Source organism: Necator americanus, chromosome IV (assembly GCF_031761385.1).
Source record: "Necator americanus strain Aroian chromosome IV, whole genome shotgun sequence".
NCBI classification, from domain to species: Eukaryota; Metazoa; Nematoda; class Chromadorea; order Rhabditida; family Ancylostomatidae; genus Necator; species Necator americanus.
The window spans coordinates 1,472,401-1,495,151 of NC_087374.1; the positions used below are offsets into that span (position 1 = coordinate 1,472,401).

A 22,751-nucleotide genomic window follows, 5' to 3' on the forward strand; every position below is an offset into this window, starting at 1 on the left:
TTTTTAATGTATGGAACAGCACATTTTCCTATTCATCGTGGTGCAGGTTTCTCCTTAAAAAAATCCACAATATCTCAAGAATCACGTAATCCTCTCCGAATTTTTCGTTTTTCCTGTCCTAGAACAGGCAGAATTTTGTTTCACTTCTTCGCTTCTTTAGAGTTTTCTTATACTTTTACGAGTTCCACTGCAGAGAAATGAACCTGAAGCATCCTGAAGTAAAGTGTTTACTTGTACTCAAGTGTTCGTTTTTCTCCGATGAGTTAACACAACAATGAACATTTGCACTTCACCTCAATCTAAGTGTTCACCTCCGTCCATGAAACGAGTTCCTATCAAAACCGCCCGCTGTATCCTTTCTTTTCACCTTCATTGACAATTTTTTTCCTGGTGATCTACTGACTTGTTTCCTTTATTTCGTGATTTTTTGCTCGGTTTTAGCTCAACTTCTCATGAACAAACAATTTTTTGCTTCACTGGGTGACGTTGCTAAGTGGGCTCCGCGTTTTTCCGCCTGTCCCACTGCCTTCGTGCTGCTCTTGCCGTCGACGCCAACGTCGACGCAACGCAAGCGCCAGCGTTTCTATTTGATCCTCGAATCAGTCGATATCTATCATGGTGCTGCGTCTATGCGTCCTATGGTCTTAGAAATACGTCTTCTTCTTCTTTTCTTGGAATCACTTACCTCTTGGATCACTTGGAATTCTAAGGCAATTTGAACTTAAATGATATCTCATTGCTCACCTTAACTTAGATGTTAACTGTGTCCATTCAGTCATAAAATTTTTTAAAAGTTAAAAATAAGTCTGTGTAGTCACACGCTTTTCCTGGTGTGTCTGTCTGTCTTCCACGAATTTTTTTTTTGAATAAGAGTCAATTCAGAAATTAGTGGTGCCATCAAATTATCTAAATTTCTTCTTTCAAATGGCTTTCTTTCAAATTTTATGATGTTTGTAAATAAACAACAAACATAACTTATTCGACCCCCATTCCCATTTTCTGGAATGAACCCGAAGATTATTGTTTAAGTTGCTTAAAAGTTTAAGTTTAGTTTTAATTTTAAGTTTTAGTTGCATCTTAATAGTTGTTGTTGTATTCAATCCTGAAACATCCGCTGAAATTTATTTCATTTTTTGTTCTTTCAGAGTTAGGGGAATCCAATATTCTCTAAAATTAATTTCATTTTTTCATTCTTACAGGAAACCTTCAATTGTGGCAGTATTAAAGGAATATGACCAAAAAAAAACAACTAAAAAACCCTACGACCAAGTCTGAGTTATATTTTAAACTGTAAAGCCGATATTTCGGGCGAAAAGACTGCAGAATTCTCACGGATTCAAAAAATTCGGTTCCTGTGCATTGCTAGTTTAATGCTTGCTTGAACTGTGCATTTATTGCATGAATTAAGCCATTTTTTAAAATTTTTTTGAATTTTTTCTTGAAATTTGATTTGCTTTCTGTGATCTTTCCAAGCTTCTACGCCATGGCACCTCACTCAAGCACAAATGAACGGATTAAATAAAATTTAAAGAGAATTCGAAGGGTTTAAAGGAATCGAAATAGAATCCATTACCGTAGTTCTGCTCCTCACCTGTTTCTCGATCGATTGAACAAATCAAATCAAAGAACGAGAGTGGCGGATATTGTGTACACGGTTAGATTGTTCAAAATAAATGTTGTCATAAAAATAAATATCTAAAATAAATCATAAGTCATAAGCATTTTACTTTAGCTACATTATTATATTACTAATATCGCACTACTCCCAATTTTCTGGGAGTTTTCATGTAATAAAAAATTTTCTACAATGAGCTCAACAGGCTCTACAGATCTAGAAGCCAACTCACCTACTTTCCCAACGAAAACTTCATCCACTTTTCCCATTTCTCCAAAAAGTAGATATCGTATTACTCAACTTTTTTTCGGTTGAATGATGCTGGCGCAGTCTTATCTTATGTGTTTGCTAAGAATCCTTGAGAAAACGTATGTATGGGGAATTATAAAAAATGCCTATTATACTTGCTGGATAGCCCCGTCACACCTAATTTATGAAGCAAGTTCTGCGTTTTCTGTAAACGAGTTGAATTCCGAGCGAAAACATTTGTTTTGAAGTTCTTCACAAACACTTCTTCGTATAAGTTCGGTTAAGACTAATTCCCCCCCCCCCCCACGAAAAAAAGATAAAGGCATCACCCCACGAATCTGAGGTGGTATGGATTTCAGGTGGAGTATTCGTATACGGGATCGTAGATTATGGAGAGGGGGTGATTTCGTCCATTTCTTCCTAATTGCCATAAAAAAACGGCCCGGAAGATACGACTTCGGGCGTTCTGGCGCATTTTTTTCTACAGGGAGTTCGACTGGAGCGCGCCAGCCTTGTGCGGCGCCACATCTTCCGGGCCGTTTTTCACGGCAATTAGGAAGAAATGGACGAAATCACCCTCCTCTCCATAGTCTCCCATGCCGTATACGAATACTCCACCTGGAATCCGCACCGCCTCAGATTCGTGGTGTGCTGCCTTTAAGTGAACAGGGGCCGGTGTAGAGCAGGCACTAAGAGGTTTCACTGTAACTGCTCCGATCGCTCGAGGTTTCGAAACCGCTCTAATGCCAACCAAACCTTTCCGACATCGATTATCTTTCAGGGCAGGACACCTTTAAGACTAAATCCCGTAACTTCGCAAACGGGTTTCCCCGTAGGACCTCTATCTAGCCTCAGGAACTTCTTGAACCATTCTGGTTTACAATGAGTTTTTGCGCAAGTTCACATGTCATTTCCATTATTCTCTCGGAATCCTAGCAATGTGTGGACTCGTACGAAACTGAAGCGAATGTGTCCAGAAAAAGGGGAGTTGTATAAAAAAAAAGAGAAGCGTCTTACTTTTGTCACTTTAGTTTTAATTTATTATTAATCAATTCTACTATTACTTATTTACTATTAATTTGGCTGGGCGGGTGTACCGCAGTCGGTAAGAGGTTACAGATTAGCTTGCGGATCAAATTTAGCAACGGATTCCTATGCAAAGAGATAGGTATCTAAACTATAAAAAATTATTAATTAATTGTAAAAATTATTATTCAACTGTAAAAAATTTCTGGATTTTTGGTAGTCCATTAGTTATCCTCAACTGGTTACATCAACCCTGTAACATGACAGCGCAGTCGGTTAGAGGCTTCGCTGCCTGCATGCCTGCGCTGTCGATTGATCGAAGGTTTGAATTTGGGTTTGATCCAACCTAATGCCAACCAAACCCGTTAATACTTCCAGGATCGATAATATGGAAAATTTGCTATACTAGTAAAAGTTCATAATTCTCCTCGCTGAGGCCCTATCCGTTTCGTTGCATTGAATATGATGCTAATATTATTTACATGTATTCGTTCTGTATCTGTACTTTTCCATAATGTATTTCTATTTATAGACTGGGAGGCGCCAGAAGCTTCCTCTATCCACATTTCCTTAATATTCACTTTCCGGAAATTTTCGGATACTTTTCGACTCAGTATCACCTTCAATTTTATTTTCACCTTTGGGAAATTTCCCTTTTCTCTCACTTCCTCCTTTTTAGTTCCGTCGACACACATCTCCACTTCCAATTTAACTTTTCTTTAAAAAAAAAGAACTATAAATGAGAAATTTTTGTACTGTCGATAGAAGACAGAAGTAAAGATCAATACTTTTATTGATTTCTGAAAACCTTTAATACTTCAGGGATCGATAATATGGAAAAATTTCCTATGCTAGCGAAAGTTCATACTTCTCCTCGCAATTTCTTTGGCTACAGTTCAGGCGAATCAATAAAGTGTACCAGTAGTCAATCAATATTCAATGTAGCAAAATTTAAGGACGAACAAAAGTCCTAATCGTCGTACTTTCATCAATCCTTCCTGCGCTTTAGAAAATTTAGAAAACTTTAGAAAATGTTCCTTTGGAAGTGGATTTGGAAGCGATCGTGACTCTTCCAGAATGGTTTCTTCTCGGCTTTTTTCCTCAGTTAGTCAGCAAATTTCTGCTTTACGATCATTCCATCAGTGAATTATGATATTTTCCATTCTACCGTACCATTTTCCTTAAAAAAAATAAGAAAAACATTTAAAAAACGCAACCCTAAAACCCTGAAACATGATAGTACACTGAGAAATGGGCCAAGGTCATGCATGTACCCCTCCGTTTCCACCACCATCATTATATCACAACTCTCAACTCTCAGCTGTATAAATCATTCCGATATATCCGGGGAGGAGAATCAATTTCATTTTTCTTCCTCTCCTCCTCCTCCTCCTCCTCCTTTTTTTGCAATGTATGTATGACCGTATGATAAGGGGTCCTGTGCAAACACACCACATCCATAGGTTTATGGATACGTTAGCACACAGCCGGCGAATTATTCCCGATACCGCATCGATCCTCATCTTTCTCTGGTCTTGTTCCCGGGCATTAAATGATCTACAACTCTAAACTCAATAAATACTCGTAGATTTTTATAATTCCGCAGCAAATTTGACAAATAAGGACAATTGATCTCAATTGATCCCATTTGATCTCTATTGATGAGTGATAATTAGGATCAGTGCAGGATAAGAAAATCGTCGTCAGGGTCATTCCGGATGGGAAACTAAATGTGTAGTTCGCTCCGAACTGTAGTATCCGATGAAAATGGCTCTTCACAAGTTCTCGGATACGGTACTAAGGTGAAAAAGATTGAAATATTCGACCTTTATCAATCCCCAATCAATGGGATCCGCGATCATGTCCGATTCCAATTCCCAAATTGTATTGGGATTTATGTACGTGCACCTGTGTGCAGAGTACACAATGATTTGCAAGGACAAATGTGAATGTCCTTATCCGGGGATCGGAGGACAAATCCATACCGTACCAGTTTATGAACACAGCGAGGTGAAGAGATTAATTGAAGGCCTTGGGCGGTGTCGAACCATCGACCGCAAACGTGTGCGCAGCGATGATCTCTTATCGATCCCATATACACCGGCTCTCATTCTACGCTTACTAATCCATGGAAGAAGTCCTAGAAATAGCAGAGAATTCCATTCGATTCTCGATTCTTCTGTTCCTTTTGTTGAATTCGTCATATTTTCGTGTTATTCGCTTCATATTTCGTCCGTCGCTGTTCGCTACAGTTTTCGATGCCAATAGAAACAGTCACTAAGATTCTCCAGCAGCAAATGTGAATGCTAACAAACAAAGCTTGGAATTCCCCGTTCCTGATTATTCAGCAGCTCCTCCGGCACGGCACGTGCTCCTCGGTCTCGATCATGTTCTTCGAATATTTGTTCCGTGAATTCGTCATTCATTTCATAGCGGCATCTGTAGAGCAGGTGTTTTCCAGGAGAAAAAAAAACTGCATGCCACTCATCCTGGGCTTCTTGACGTCAACTTCGCCTCGCCGAGATTTCAATATGTAGCTAGCTAGGTTGGATGGGGGTTGAATGGGTGGATTTTATGAGGATCTACGGGATCTATAGAGGTGGATGAGGGGTTACACGGTTACGGGCGCGCGCCATGTATCATGGAATTAAATCCTGCCGCCGCCGCCGCCGCCCTTCTCGCTCGCTCGCCGTTTCGGGGCATCGCTGGCTGGCTGGCTGTGCTTTTCTGTCGCTGCTTTCGGTGTCGGCGTGCGTGTGCCTGTGACTCATCCATCGCTCCTCTTTTGTGAGTGTTATCAGTGCACCATCCTCCGGCAATAGCACCAGCACCATAGACGACGTCTCACATATATGTGCATCGATGAGACTTCAGAAACCAACGTTATGCGGTGAGTAGAGGGGAATTTGTTTTTTTTTTCCTTCCATGAAGATTTTCTTCGTAATTCGACCATACCTCGGGAAATCCCCGTTTGTGAGACTTTCACTCTATTTCTTGGTAATTTTGGTAGTCCCAGCGAGAAAAATCCGTTTCTTCTCTATTTTTCTTGAGGATTTTCTTCGTTTTCGATTTGACCACACCTCGGGAAATCCTTATTTGTTAGATTTGTACACGATTTCCTGAAAATTTGGGTAGTCCTAGCCGTTATAAACCCCTTGCCTCCCTAAGACATCCCTATAAATCCAGCAATTCTTTTCGTTTATTAGAAACGTGCTAAGAAAAATAGTTTCCTCTCTAGGAAACGTTCGTTTTCCTCTCTTTCCATAAATGTTTCCTTTTTCAGCACTTTTCTTGATTTTTTTTTTAATTTTTTCTGACCACACCTCAAAATATCCTCATTTATGAAACTTTTACTCCATTTCTTAAAGATTTGCCTACTCCCAGCTGTTTCTACATCTCCTGGCTTCACTAAAACATAAAATAATAAAAAAAATAAAAAAATCCATCAATTCCCTTTCTTGATTAGAAACGTGCTAAGAAAAGCAGTTTCCTCGCTAGGAAACGTTCATTTTCCTCTCTTTTTGTGAATGTTTTCCTTTCGAGTTTTTTTTTTCCTGCAGTTTGTCATTCCACTCATTCACTCAGTCACTCACTCACTACACGTTCAGCTTCCACTCAACTTCTGTACCAACCGGTCTGGGAACTTTCGAACATCAACGATTTCGTTTCGTTTCGTTTCGTTTCACGTATCCGAATATAAAATCCGGGAAAAACGTTTTTTTGCTGCGTTCTTTTCGTTTCTGGAATTTCTGACGGTGATGCAGCACTTCGCGGATTCGTGCAGGTATCCACTTATGGTGGATCTTGGCCGAACAATCGAACATTTCATCCTCAACCATTTATTTCACAACTTTCCCTCCCAGTCGGAGCGGGATTAACGCTATGGATACGTATTGTTGGTTTTAATTCCGTACAAAATTGATGTACTGTACAGAAATGTAAAATTTCTTTTCCTTAATCTTGTTTTCTTCGTATTCTTAGTAATTTTTCATGTTACTTGTGATGTTTTGATGCTTCTTGTAGGATAGAAAATTCTCTTAAATTATCCGGAAGGACTTTCAGTGTTTTTTGTTCAGTGTTTACAAACTTTATTGATTTGAAAGAAACGGGAGAAAAGTGAAATTCTGTGAATTACCTGGGTCTTTTATATGAGAGGGAAACTAAGCAGAATCCGATTCTCATCCAGCCTTGAACTTTGGAAAATTAGAAAAAATTGTTTTGGATGCTTCTTGTACAATAGAAAATTCTCTTAAATTATCCGGAAGGACTTCTAGTGTTTAACAAACTTCACTGATTTGAAAGAAACGGGAGAAGAGTGAAATTCTGTGGATTACCTAGGTCTTTTACATGAGAGGTAAAAGCAGCAGAATCCACTCTTCTCATCCAGCCTTGGATTTCAGAAAATTAGAACGTTCGGTAAATGAAACTGCACCGGCGTGCACTTTAGGCAAACCAAACTTTCGACATTCAGATGATGTTTTTCAAAAATTTTTCCTTGCAAATTTTCATGAGCCTCGCCACGTGCACTTTCGTCAGGGTGGTTTTTTTTGTGTGATCACACGGAAATGAGCTCCGGACGAAATTCGATCCAAACGACCCCGTAAAAAGTTCAAGAAGGGGGAGTTCGACGAACGTGCAATCCTATTATCCTATGAATATGAGAAGACGCATACACCTACACGTATATTCCGCGCATTTTTTTCCCTGTTTTTCCCCTCGGGCTATGTAGTTTTCCTCTTTTTCTTGAATAACAAAAGTAGATGTTTGAAATTTCATCCATATAATACGGCCGGTTTTTATTCGTACTTCTTTTTCTTCTTTCTTTATGAATTTTCTTCTGGAAAACTCTTTTTTCTACTCACTTTTGTTCTCGAGAACGTCTACCTCAATTCCATGAATGTTTTTCCGAATGTTCACTGAACATTTCTGCTGAACATTTCAGAATAAAATAAAAGTGTTCTACTCTCAAAATCATTTTGTGAATCAGTGTTGACGGAAAATTTCAGTATGTTCAGTTCCGTCTATGGTTCAGGAAAAAGATTTTACGAGCATTTTTACGGGCAAAAAAAGTTTCACGAGCATTTTTCCCCAAAACATTCCGATGCGAATTTCCTTCCTGACAAAATGTTCCTAGAACAAAAAAAAAAGAAAAGAAAAACTAAAGTCATGCGACACATACACAACACGGTCATTCGTTGGAACAAAATGAGACCCATAGGCGTTTTTTTTTTCTTTCTGGATGTTGATTAGCCGCGTCGAATAGCACTCCAGGGATCGTACATATTTTGTGTCGCGTTAATTCCACACACGAGTTTAGGAGGGGGTTTGTTTTGTTGACTCGATCTCCACTTGAGCACTTAACTGTACGCAAATGTTTTGTTTACGTTACGTATTTGTGACGTAAAAACAAATTTGCAGCTAGCTGGATGGCCCTGTGCTCGTGCTCGAAGCTTTGGGTCCCACAACGTTTCGTTTCACTATTTTCCATCGTTCTTCTTTTAAAATTCTTCAACTCATAGCAAGAATTTGTTCATTTTCGGCAGATTTCCCTTAAGAATAGATAGGTCCCAGAACGTTGAAGCCTGGATATGACCCCGGTGGTGATCTTTGCACCTCGCCATGGCGCACTGGGCAACGAATGTCCGCAATTTCCGATTAGAACATCAGTGACGGGCCAGTGGCAGCCCAATAGAAGACCACTTTGTTCCCATCACTCACTTTTGGCGCACTTTCAAGGATTCACCGATCACTAATCCTCCTTGATTTATTTCCCCGACGTGACGAAGCAAATCTTTGCTTGCACGGAACTGTAAAGTTCTCGGAATCTTTTTCTTGAACACCTCTGCTGTTTCGGAAGAGTCATCCGAAAAATCCCTAACCTTTTTCAAACACAGCAAGCCTTTTTTCATTAAAAAAATTATTGCAAAGTTATTTCTTCTACTTTTTTTCCTCTGTTACTGGCTCTCTCTCTTTTTTACTTGACTCGTCGATGTTCCCATTTTGCCCGTTGGCGTCCCTCTTTCCATGAATGTTTAACAGGACTACCCTATCCTGAAAAGTGTGCAACTTCCTGAGGGTAATCGAATCCGGCATCGTCACAAATAACCATACATGTTTGAAAACTTCTCATTTTTTGAATCTGTCTCTTTTTTTTGCATTTAAAGACATGAAATTAACCAGTTGAAGCTTCTTCTCGCTGACCATGCCTTAAATATTTATATTTTGATTGTTTCATTTTGAAATTATTTTGACGACGAGCCATTTATTCATGACTACCGTATGGGGGGACACATTTTTTTCCTTAAAAATTTGTTTAATTTTTAAGTAGATGAGTGATTATGGTTTTAAAGAAATTTCTAAAGCGAAACCTCCTACCTCATTTCATGTACATCGAGCTAGTAGAATTTTCCAACTGGTGCTCCGCTTATTTTTTTTCCCCTGACAAACAGGAACATCCTGAATGTGTTGAGGCACTCGTGTTCGACACTGATCCGAGAGTTTTTATTAGGATTAGCAGCTTGTCCAGAAACTATCTTTGCTGGTTACGTGGTTGTCATCAAAAGCGAGTTTTCACGGAATGAAAAGAGGATTAGGACGTGAATTTCTGCAATGGGTGTCGCATTGCATTCGTTGTATTTACGCTACGCAGCTGTAGCTGACGCAAAAGCAGCGCAACTGAACCACTTCCTCAGAGAAATTCCTGGAACCACGAAGAAACCGCAACCTCCTGCTCCTTATTTTACTCCATAGATTCCAAGTTGGCGGAAAAATTGAGCGATATTCTCCTCTATGCCGTACAGAATTATTCTACCGTAATCCCACTGACGTCACTAATTGTTTTTGTGCATTTTTCGCATTCAAGCGAAATAAAGCTACCAGTAATCTCATCCCTGAGAACCAGTGCCGCTGAAAAAGCCACAGACTAATACTCAAGGATTTTCCTCGGATTTTTCGTTCCTTGAACGTTCTCTGTGGAACTTGCTGTTGTTTTATGCTCATGTAAACACTCTCAGCTTCATTCAGCATGAACACAGAATTCTCCAAAAAATTCATTGTTATCCTCGAATCATTTTTCCTGCTCGATACATAATTTCTACCCACCTAAAAATCCATAAATCTAATCTAATATTTGCTTTTGAGAGCAGTCATACGTATGAAAACACACAGTCATAGCGCTAATAAAATTTCCTCATAAAATTTCTATCCGTGTCTACGCCAAAACCTCAAACGCTACGCTACGCTCTGCATTTTTCAGCGCCAGTCCCTTGGCATCGGGCCGTTGGTCAACTGGCACGCCGTGATATGTCCATCGTGCAACCGCCGCCACATTTTATGCAATTCGCACAAACCCAGGCTCCACCCCTTAATTTAGATGACATCGATCTGCAAGGAGGACGACTTATTGATGTGGTTGAGGTGAGCGGGTGTAGATCCGATTGAGGATCCGCGATTCTCTTCTTTCGTTCCTTATTTTTGAATATTTGCGTGTTTTTTCACTCAAACTTGTGCATATTGCATCAATGTCACAATTCCATGCAAAAAAGAATTATTCTACGATTTTATTGCATCATTGCACTTTCATTTATGGCATCTGCACATCCAGAGAAAAGTTAGAAAACTCACTCAATCGTTGAGGTTTGATAAACACCCTCTTTTCTGCCATTGGTTTATCTCTTCCTGCTCAAGAAAGCGTGTTTAATCAAATTTTTAAAGGCAGCATACCACGAATCCAACATGATAAGGAAATCCGTGGGGAAAACCTCGAAATGAGGTTCTAGATTAGAGTTCTAGACTAGAGGTTTTAAATGAGGATCAGGGGTAATTCGGCTGGTCTCTCCCTAATCGTCGTAGAATTGGCGTGAAATATACCGTTCTTTCCTACGAAATCAGTTGTGACGCGCCATCCTTTTGGACGCGCCGCGTCTGTGAGCGAGCGATCGAAGATTGATGAAGGTCCCTCTCCAACTTATTTAAGTAGAACCAATGAATAGGCTGCTAAGGAGAACGGAACGTGCACAACGTGAACGAGGAGGCACGTTCTAATGTATCTCCTAGGAACTAAATCGGTTCCCACCCCATTTTTAATAGACGTTTAGAGGAAATTAAGCGTAGCCACGCTCATATTAGGAATCTACACCCAAACTCTATATTTGTCCATAAAGACCCCCGACATCGCGTATATAAAGTTGCGTTCTAACGTGCCTCGTAGGGAATAAAGTAGTTCCCACGCCGTTTTTTTTTAGATCAGATTCAGAAGGGAATTACAGTAGCCGACCCTTGAAGCAACAGTACATATGTAAGCAAGTCTTGTGATCCTTTATTGTGGTTCCTTTGGAATTCTTTATAGGATGGCAAAGAAGAAAAAACGTTAAATAACAGTCAGCTCTTATAGAGTTCTTTCAGGAATTTCAGGAAATGTCCCCTATACCTCGAAAATGCTAAAAATTCAAAGTTCACTCTGAAAAGTGCTATTCAACAACGAAAAAACAATTTTGACGTGCAATTAGTCCTAATTATAGGCTCCATGTATGCGCCTATAGTGATCCCCAGTACGGTTGGTGGTAGTTATGGTGACAACAATGCTCCATAACTAGGTAATAATTACACATAACCGGTATCTTACCGTATCCTCTCGAATAGACTACTGTTTATCATAACCGTGACGCTGTAATTGAAAAAAAAAATAATTAGCTTCAGTTTATTTTTACCGGCTGGAATAATCAAATATCCGGGGTTTTTTTTGTTTGGATTTTTATGCTGAGTTGAAACACCTGCATATTCCGAAAATCCCGGAATTCGCTCGATAAGTGGGAAAGAAACATTAATTTCAAACAATGAGGGAACGAACAGCTGAGAAAAGTGAGAAATTTATTTCTGTTTTCTGAATTTTTAATGATTCCAAATGATACGAATTACAGTATAATTTGTGGAAGTTTCTTGACTTAAGCTTTTACATTTTGTGGAAATTTCTTGACTTAAGCCTTTACATTTTGTGGAAATTTCTCGACTCTTTCTTCCCATCAATGCGGTTGAAAGTTTTTTTTTATAATAATAAGAATAAGAATAAGAATAATAAAAAAATAAAATCTCAGCGGGAGAAAAAAAAAATAGAAAAATGTTAGATACGCTCAAAATCCTCTGAAATATCGACTTAATAAATATATTTGTAGTTATTTTTTGTGATTCTGTTCGTAGAGTAAAATTTTGTTCGAGTAATCTGGTAATAGTATAATTTTTGGGTAATAAAATCATATTCTTCAATAATCCTCAAGCTTTTGTGCCCCAAATAGAGTTAATTAAATAGTTAGTTATTAATTCTTAAGTAATTATAAATTAGAAATTAAAATTAATGCCGTTTATTAATTCTATATATATTTCTGAAATTATTTTGCTATAAACACTGGAATAAATAGAGACATAAACGTGAATAAGGAAAACACTCAAGATTTATCTACTTACTAGGTTTTAAATTTTTGAGAATCATTTTTTTATTTCAAGATTCGGCTAAAAATTTCCAGAAGCTCCTGGATTCATTTTTTAAAACCCTATAAAAAGAGCAGCGAAAAGGCGTCTGAATTATTTATCGGTTATTTATTTTTTGCCTGGTGCCTTTGAGTTTTTCCAGAAAATGGAAAACAAGAGAAGTCTAACATTTTTTAGACAAGGAAAAATGACAAAAAAATTACATCAGCGTTTTGCTCACAAATTTATTGCAAACAATATAGCTTCAGTATGATATTTTACTTCAAATTTACATAAACAAATCACTACCCCATTATCGATCGTTTTGATGGTGTTTCTGCAAAACAGGTCCCGTGTTTATTGATCGTTGCACTTATGTTGAACCACGAGACCGCGACGCGCACGGTTAACATGTTGCGGCCGCGCTCGGCGTATGTATGAAAGTATGAACATCATATATGTAGATTTGAAGTGAACGAGGTGTAAGCAACTTGTCTAGGACTACTATCGACTTCTATAGGTGTTAAATATGAATTAGGTGTTTTTTTTTTCAAATTTTCACAATTTTCCTTTCCTCACCATTTTTTGGAAGCGTTCACGCTGCTTTTGCTACTGATTTCTACGTTTGCATTCTATTTTTTCATATAGTTAACAGAGAAAACTTTCTGGAATGCTAATGTCTTGCAGATTAGTGCAGACAGTGATTTTTTTTCTATTTCTACGTTCACTGATATGAGAAGTAGAACTGAATGATGAAACGTTGTCGCATTCCTTGAAAAGAGCATCCACGGAAATTTTTCACGCTCGATAAAAATATGGTCCACGACATAGTTTCTGGGAATGGCAATTGGAAATCAAAGGACGACTACAAATCCTTCAACCACTGCATGAAATGAGACTGCGTAGATTATTCGGGAAGCTAAGCGGGACAACAAATATCTAAACAAAAGGGTTTAGGGACCGCAAAAGTCTCAGTTTATCCTACGATACAACTTTTTACGCCCATGAGACTCATGAAATGAGACTGCGTAGATTACTGGCGAACCAACCTAGACGAACAAACTCTTCACAAAAGCAATCAGATCCACTTTAGGCCCCTTCTATTGTCACTCGTATTCATTTTAAAGAATACCTCTTCAGAAATACTCAGATGTCTTCGATTCTTAAATTTGTAGAAGGTATATTTTTTCTACTATCATTCCTGTAAACAGGTCAAGGTCCTGACGGGAGAATTTAGTGCCAAAAATTTCCACGACCGCTTTATTTGAGAATTTTTTTTGCATTTTTCGTATTTTTTCTTTCCGAAATTTTCTTTTCTGATCCAGGAATCGTTGGAAAAACAAATTTTAATATGTAGTTCCTTCCGGTCAACAGATTCTAATATAAGCTACATACCACCGTCGACAATCTGGTTCTGTGAGGGTACACCACAAATTTTCGCCCTCAATCCTACTCAGCTCACTTGATTTTGGTCCGTTTGAAGAGCGGCTCGAATCCAGATATGGGTATAGTTGTATACAGTCCTCCGTTCATAATTATTCCTACATATTTTTGCTCCTCCGTAAAAAAAAATCAGCTTTTTCTGATGGTGTATTTCATGAAGGAAAAAATGATATTTCAATACATCTATCCACATTTTTTCTAGGAAGAAGAAATAGACGCAACGGACGGATGCCGCGTTCAAGTGATCACCTATAGGATTGAGTCCGAAGATGGGACCGAACAGCTGACGAAGACAATTCGAAGAAAGGTTCGTTCGTCATGGAACTCTTCCAATATCTTGCAACATTTTTTCCCGTTCGCCCGTTATCGATTTTTGAAGCGCGGATCGGGGTTTCGGATTGTTTGCGGACGCCCACAACTCGATCGATCGATGCCTGTTTAGTATTCGATACATATGTGACTCATCTGAAGGGTTTAGGTGGTTGGAGTGCGTCCGTGCCCCGTTCGTACGTACGTCGGTCATAAAACGCGGGGGATCTCAGCGGGTACCGAATAGAAAGAGCATCCTCCGCAGTTAATGAGGCTGAGGTTTTTAGTTATGAGGAATCGAGCACATTAGTTTGCATAACGACGTGTTTTTCGTTTCTCGGCGGGAACATGCATGTGTTTCTGTTCGGGAACCCCTCTGTGTATTCATTAATCTCCTCTGAGGTTACATATTTGCAGTGGTGGTGCACACCTTAACGAACAGAGCAAAATCGCCTCCACATAAGCCTCCCTTGTCCTTTCGTGGTTTTCGGGATTTTTAAAAAAATTCTCTTCGAAGAAACCTTAAAATGGATTCTACTTCTCCGTAGAGATTTCTTCTTGGAAGAAACCTCAAATTACTTTTATCGGTACTCGTTTTTTATAAATGATTAATAATAATATTATAATAATAAATAATAAAAATAAAAAATATAATAGTAATAAAAAATTTACCAGTTGTGTAGAAATGATTCGATTAGATGATTTCCGTTACCAGCTACTGGAATCGATGACTTTTTTCCTAACTGTTGCAGTTTTTTCCTAACCACCATCACCTACCAGGTCATTCAGTAATTTGATCCTAGACGGTTACCGACGCAAACCATTCTAAACAGAAATGAACAAATTTTTTTTTTAAAGTTATGGAGGAGATGAATTTTCAGGATGTTACACTGATCCACTTTTACATATTTTTATTTCTTATTTTATTTTATTTTTTATTTTCATATTTCTTGCAGCATAGAACTACGTATTATTCATGTCAGGTCATCCTAAAAAAATGGGAATTTCTTTTAATTTCTTTCTTTTAATTTTAATTTCTTTTTTCATCGAATGGAAATTTTCCTAATTTTTTTCTTTGACAAGATTCTTTTTGAAAACTAAATTAAATAGTAACTACGCTAATTCTTTGATTAAAAAAAGTACGTAGTGCAAAATATGGGTACTTTTCTTCGTTTCCTGCATTTTTCTTCATATTTCTCGTCGGCTTTCGACTCGACCCTTCAAAACCTCTCGGATTTTGTGTGATGCAATGGAAAAACTCCATCATTTATGTGAATACTTCCTGAATATTCAGATTGAATATTTTCGGACCACTCCACAGCGAAAACTTAGTTTATCCTCGTACCCTAGCTCAGAATACCATCTTTTGGAGAGAAAAAACTCTTTAAAAAAAACACAGTTCCAACTGTTAATTGGAAAATTTACCCCCGAAGTGCCGTTTTTGAAACATTTATGAGAATTATGTTGTTCTATTTAATTCGAGAGGGGAAAAGTGGTTTTCCGATATGTCCAGGAAGGCGAATATTGATGTGCGATAAACGTGCAAACAACGTGTGACTGACATTTCTTGCATTTATGAATTTTCTTTTCACGCACAATTGCTCTACGACTCCCTTTACCGACTATGATTCTTTCTAATTCTTTTTTATCATTATTTTTTCCGATTATTTGCGGAGAAAATCGATAAATGGTTAATCTATTTTATTTTTATATTGTACTATTATTATCTTATTCTATGTAAATATTTAATTTAATATTATTTAATTAGTTAATTATTTAATGAATTTAAATAATATTCTATGTAAATTATTTTCAAAAATTTTAATCTTAATTACCGTGCTTTCCCAAATGTGCTATTGGAATCAGATGCAGTTATTTACAAATAAATTACGTGAAGTTTCATCGCCGAAGCAAAAAAAAACAATATCCCAAACTCTTTTGAATCTTTGAGTTTTTATACATGCTTTTTGTCGCGAAAAATCCACGAAATCTCTCAGAGTTTCTCTTTTCGGAACTATTTGGGAAAATGCGACGCTGCTCAGCTGTATGGTCAAGAATTTTCTATTAGTACCTAGATTCTAAATGTTTTTGAATTTTTTTTTCGTGATTTTATGAAATTGTTTGCGACGAAGAATATGTTTAGAATACATTATGTATGCAAATACATTTATGTGGTGGTCGTTCGAATTTGAAAAAAAAATATTCGTATGAGATCTCGTAACAATCCATTTGGTGAAATAACATCTGGAAGAAAAAATTGAATTCCCCTATTCAAGTCCTCTCATATTTCTCTCCATACGGCAAACGTTTGGTGGAGAAAATACTTTTCCATCAGGATAATCCGTGACGCTGGTAGTTGGTTATAGCAGTTACAAAACTAGGGAAAATGCGCAAGGAAATACAGTTCTCGGAATTTATGGATCTCATTGCTTTCTTTTTGAAGTTCTTTTTTATCTCTTTATTCTTTTCAAACTTTGTAAAATCGACGTGGAAATATGAAGCATTCAAAAAATTCTACATCATTTTTGATAAAGGATTCCTCGCCTTGCAGAGCCATAGTGTTGCAATTTTCAGAAAAAAATTTATTCGCTATAACTTTTTTTCCACTGTGACCATTAAAACGAGACGTCGAGCGGGAGAAAAGGCATTTTCAACACCAGGACATAAAAACTCCGGAAAATAACAAGAAAATATTTAAAAAAACAGAAGAATCTAGAAAGAAACAAAAAGAAAAAGTGAAAGAAAAAGTGAAAGAAACCAATACTAGAAAATTCAAAAAATTGTTGAAGTATGAAACTTGTTGAAAACGATGGAGGAGCAACAGTGGAGAGTTTAGAGGCACCGTTTAGACCTCCACGGACCTTAACAAACATAAACAAGAAAAAAGATCCTTTTAATTGCTCTATAACAATATTCTCCTAAAAGTTCCTTAAGTTAACTTAGGAATAATTCAAAGCTATCCTAAAATCCTAACCATAACGTGAAATTTTAATTTTAAAAATGAAATTTGAAAATTTCATACACGATCTGTCCTGTATGTGTTCTTTCAATAGTGATTTTGTTTGATGTTCGCCAGCCCAGTCGTCTTTTTAGACGTTACAGTATCCTTTTACATTATAATAACCGAAATAGCATCTGCTGTTATTTAATTTCATTTGAAAGTGTCAAATTTCAATCACAATTCTAAAAATAAAAAGTGCACTTCGAGTGAAGCGAGCGTTGTTTGCCTTTATTATGCGCTTGTTCACTTCAAGAATGGGAAATTAGCCAAAAGATGTACGAAAGTCAAAAACAAAGAAAGTTTTAAAATTTAAAATTTAAGAAAAAATCAGGAATTTTTTTTTAAATTCAAATTTACAAAATAAATAGTCAATGTAGAAAAATCACTCCTTGAAAACATTCAAGAACTCCATGATATAGGTGGTTTTAGCCCAAACATCGAGATGAGGAATTCCTGGATGTTTCTTTTAAACTTCGAAATGGAAAAATAGTGGTAAATGCTTTCAAACTTCATATTACCAATTTTCTGATTTTTGATAGTTCGTAGCTATTTTATTTTCTTTTATTACTTTTATTTTTTATTATTTTTATTTGTTTTTTTCACTATTTTCATTTTATTTTTTGCGTGTGAATATTTTTTTTGTCTTTTCCACAATTTCACGTTTCCCACAATATTTATTTCTATTTATCTTTTCTATGTCATACCTGTTTATCTATTTACTATAATCAGTATCTTCAAATTCGTGGAATATTAAACAGTTCGTTCCGGGTGTAAGATGCTAAGGGATAGCCTAAGGTTACCTTCCTGTTAAGAAAGAGAGAGAGAGAGAAAAAAGAGAAGAAAAGAGAGAAAAACGTTTGGAAGTGGGAAAATGGTTCGTTACCCTGATATCCTAGATTTCACAATAGGAAGTGCATTGTGTGTGTTTTGGTATTAACGTATTGATTATAATAAATTATTAAATATTGACATTTAAACTGCTGGATATACTGAAATTTTGAGTTTTTTTTTCAGAAAAAGTTTTGTTTTGTTTTGTTTTTTGTTCGAAAAAGATAAAGTTTTGAGAGCAAATATATTAACTTAATGAATTTTAGTTTTCATAGGATCGAATTAGAATTAGCAGCATGAAAAACAAGAACCTTAGCTCTGTATCCTGAAAAGGACAACCTAACCGTAAAAAAGCCGTGAAAAATACATAAAAATACGTAACGTAAATTACGTAAAAATAACCTAACGTGGATGTGAATGTAGGGTCCCGTAACGTATACTCATTGCTCGTTGAAACGTTCCTGAAAGCGTTCCTGAAAGCTTGAAACCTTGGCATACTTCTGTTTTGTTTTCTTATAGTGTGCCTACGAGGTTTTTTTTTTGAAAGATAGAACATTTATTTGCTTTAGGCACGCTCACTGCTCTGATCTTCAGTACTGATATTGATTGATCAACAATGATTCTTTAACTGGGAAATTTTTCCTCTAACTTCTAGCGAATCGCGGTTCATGTGAAACATTCGAGACCTGTCTAAGTTTACCTTTATGTAAACTACGGTACTGTACGTACCGACATATATATGTCTTTCTGGATTTCTTATGGAATTTTCGGGACGAACAGTCGTCGCGTCGTCGCTCCGTCGAGATTCGTTGTGCAAACACACACGCATACATATGCGTGGTTGAACTGTCGGCATGCATACATACATAAATTGTACTTTGCTCGTTTATTGGATTTTTCCCCGTAAATCATTTCGAAATTCACCAACACCAACACGCCCAATAATTTTATCCATACGTGTTTTCATTGCGGATCGCAATCGCAAATGTTTAACATCAGGATACCTGATGACGAATATGTTACATCGGTGGGTTTTCCTGGTTGAAATCCCTTATTGAATCTCATCTACCGTACCAAGAATTTGACACATTTGAAATTTTTGTTGGAAAAAATCCGCCAAAAAATTGAAATCATGATCCTACACTTTTTTAATATTTCAGGATTTATATGTTGGTAATGATTGATCTACTGTTTCTCAGTCGAATAAATCCATATCTGCCCTAACGAGGGACAATATTTGATTTATTCAAATTTCGTGCCTTTCCGTTCTGTCCTCTCGCGGAAATGCGCATGATTATCGATCGATTCGATATTTTGATTATTGAAAAGTTCATTGGCACTGTAAAGTCCAGATATGAACGTGGTTTCCCCACTCGACAACGAAACGAGTCACCTGAGTTACTCCGACGAGTACCATAGCACCATATATTTGGTTTTATTTATTATTTAATCGGTTTTAACTTTATATTATTTGTTATTTATTATTTATGACTTATGATTTATTATTTATTATTTATTTGGTTTTTCTTGAGGATGTAGATCCACTAATATTAGGTCAATGCATACGTAATTAAGTAATAATTATATAGTAATAAAATAATAGTAAAAATAAAATAAAAAATAAGTAAAATAAAAAATAGAAAAAATAAAATAGCAATTTTTTAAATATAAACTTACGCAGAGTAGAAAAAGGAGCTTAGCCTTTTGTAAAAAGCTGTTTAAAAGAGAACTTTTTTTCCTCTTCAAGTTAGTTCTTTTGGTTTTTCATGCTGATTTAATTTTTGTTTTTTTCTCTTAATTTTTTGATCAGTAGACATAAATATGCGTCTATATATGTCTCATACTGATTTGATCTTTGGTAATTTTTCGATCAATAATCTAAAATTACATACTTCTGTATGTCTAGTCTAAGTCGATTGTGTTCAGCCGAACGAACGCTTCGCGATCGCCACGCAACGTAAGTCTCTGCTCTTTCTGATACTCTTGTTTCCTCTGTACTAACCCAGTAACGAACGGACAAGGGTTGCGCTCAGTTGGTGGAACACACTCGACGCCGACTATGAATGCTCTATAGTTCGATCAGTGGTTAAAATTCATTATTTGAGCTGACTTTTCTCTACATTTTTGAGGATGCATTATTTTAGATAAATGGAATCGATATTCGCTGGCTTTATAGAGGGTATAAAAAAAACCTAAATCTGATTTTTTTTTCTAAAACGTATTCTCGGTAACTTTTTCCCGGAGGCTGTAGATGGAGTAGCTCTCGAGGTGCAGAGGGATCAAATTTTATTTCCAATCCATGATAATTCGGTACTCACAAAAAAGCGAGCACTGAACTCGTTACGTTGCATCCACGAAGAGGGAATACCCTAAATTAACCAAATTACTTCCCTAAGTGCAACGGCAGCTCTGATCAGCATCTCTGAGGCTTTTCTGACTCTTGAGGGAATAAAAAAAGAACATATGTAATAAAAGAAGAAGAAGAAAACTCCAGAAGATGTTCTGGAACAGTGCAACCATCGCTGCGGTGCACATTTTGCCCATTTTTGTCGCAAAAAGTGAGCTAATTATGTATGGGGTGCGTTGTAATGGATCCTCCGACCACATTTGCATTTAAACAGGAACTCCTCGTTGTTTCTGGATCACAGGATCAAAAAAATTAAGTAAAAAAGAAAAAAAAGAATGCCTGGATGTGAATCCTTCCTCTGCATTCAACTATAACGTTAATAGCTGACAATTTTTCTGATTTCATCTCAGAGTTTTTTCTTCTCCAGGCATTCTTTTTTTTTCTTTTTTACTTAATTTTTTTTTGCATGAGAATCTTACTTTGTCAGAAAATTACAACTATATTTTGTGACAGCTTTGTGGAAGCAATTTCTAGAAAGTGACATTTACTGTTCCCCTCCATTTCCTTTCCCTTCATTCCACTTCCTCTCTGTTTTTTTTCATTATTTCTCTCTCGTTTTTTTTCATAATTTTCACCTTTTTTTCCTTTTCCTAAATTCCAACTTACAATGAGTAGGCGGTTGTTGTTGATTGTTTGTTTTTTTCTGCGAGCTCCAGGAGCAGGCAGGGCAGATTTCGGTACCTTAGGAACCTTGTTTCGGTCTGATCCTGGTTAAGGATAAAATTCGAAATTCTAAGCAAGAAAAAAAAGAGCTGCAGAATCGTTCAAAAAGATTTATTTGTCGATTTCCCTGGTTTCTTTTGAGAAAAGCGGAGGTAAAGAAGCGCGTAATTGAAAAAGTCTAGTCTATCATTTATTCCAAAAATTCCAAAAATTCGTGAAAGTGAAAAGTGAAATTTTCCCCAATATTTCTCCTAATTGTTTTTCTTCACTTTGAAGTTCAGCAATCACTAAAATAGTCTGCACGCAAATACACAAAGGCTTGGTAATAAAATAGAAGAACGTAGAAGAAATTAAAATCCAAAATTCTTTTTTTAATACTTTTATTTATGACTCTATTTTATACCGTTTGGATTCCTTTTTTGAATTTTACTTTTTATTTTTTAGTAAAAAGTCAACTTTTATGTTCCTTCTCATCTTTATTCAGTATCTATCCGTGCTTTCCTGATCAATCCTGTGTTTCTTCAGTCTCGGTTAATTTTCTTCTCTTTTTTTTCTGAATATTTAGTAATTGTGTGAGATTATTTACTTGTTTTTTTTTTTCCTTTCAAACTAGTAGCTTTGTAAATTTTTCATCTTTTCGTATTCCCATATGCAATTGTACAGTATAGAACGATTTTTCTATGCCTATAAAAAATTAGTTTACAAAAAAATTTCATGGGATTAGATTAATTCAAATCAAATTATTTTCCTGAGTCGGAAATCCAACAGAAGAACTGTATCCGAAATTCACTTACTGAAAAAATAACGAAAAATACACGGTGTATTTCCCATCTCTCTTCAGCACCCCTGTAGTATTCTATATAAATAAAAAGATTGGGTTGGAGGAACAAGAAGACAAGGGCAGGAGATAAGTCTTATTAAAATCCTATTCTGAGCTGCCAGGGTCCAGAAAAACTTCCGGAGCAGACTCGGAGCTGCGCCAATCACTCACGTTTTTGTTTCACAAGCTATAATCCATGAGAGACATCGGCACATCTGGTTGCGAACACACATTTCCACGAATCCATGCAATACTGCTAGGAGCTCGCTTCATTCCTACTCATATCCATATGTTTCAGATAAAATTCGACTGCATGCAAACATCACGACGTCTGGAATTATCAAACGGGAAGGAGGCTAAGGTTGAGGAGAAATGTGAGCGATATCAAGGTGACATTAAAGGATTCCGACCGGTGGAAATCACTCAGAATAATCAAAAGTTGCAACTGGATCCGAATGATGCACAGGTAACGTGGATATCTTTTCTTCTTCGAGTGTTAGAATCTGGAAACAATCTTGAAATAGGAATAAATCAGGAGGAAACCTGAAAAATTGAAAACCAAGCAAAACCACGAAAAAACTCCGTTCATCACTATAATTCTTACTTACTCTCTTAACCTATCATTATAATTTTTATGTGGTTAAAAGCCATAAAAATTACCATGGCGATGAAATAAATAACTGAACAATTTTCCATAGAATTAATGGATCATCGGACATTTTCAAATAATCTCTGGCGTGTTTATCTTTCCACTACAGGTACATACTTTCTATATTTTAAATTCATATATTTTATCCGAAGCCATTAAATTATCTATCCATTAAAAATAACTAAATATAAATATAAATAGATGTAAATAAATATAAATGATGAAATTCTGCATTAAATTTTGTTCTCGATCCTTGTTTGATCTTATGGTGGGAGTACG

At 36.6% G+C, this 22,751-nt stretch overlaps 1 protein-coding gene across 1 annotated transcript in view; it reads left to right on the forward strand.

Annotated features, from left to right (window-relative positions):
* Positions 1-5,752: 5,752 nt before the first annotated feature.
* RB195_000128 (uncharacterized protein) overlaps positions 5,753-22,751 on the forward strand; it is a gene marked incomplete at both ends in the record, with an annotated part of 29,583 nt that continues 12,584 nt past the window's right edge. The window contains 4 exons of the mRNA XM_064196295.1: positions 5,753-5,780; positions 10,146-10,306; positions 13,998-14,102; positions 22,122-22,289. Of these exons, the coding sequence (XP_064052176.1) occupies positions 5,753-5,780; positions 10,146-10,306; positions 13,998-14,102; positions 22,122-22,289 (462 nt within the window). The remainder of the gene's footprint in view (positions 5,781-10,145; positions 10,307-13,997; positions 14,103-22,121; positions 22,290-22,751) is intronic.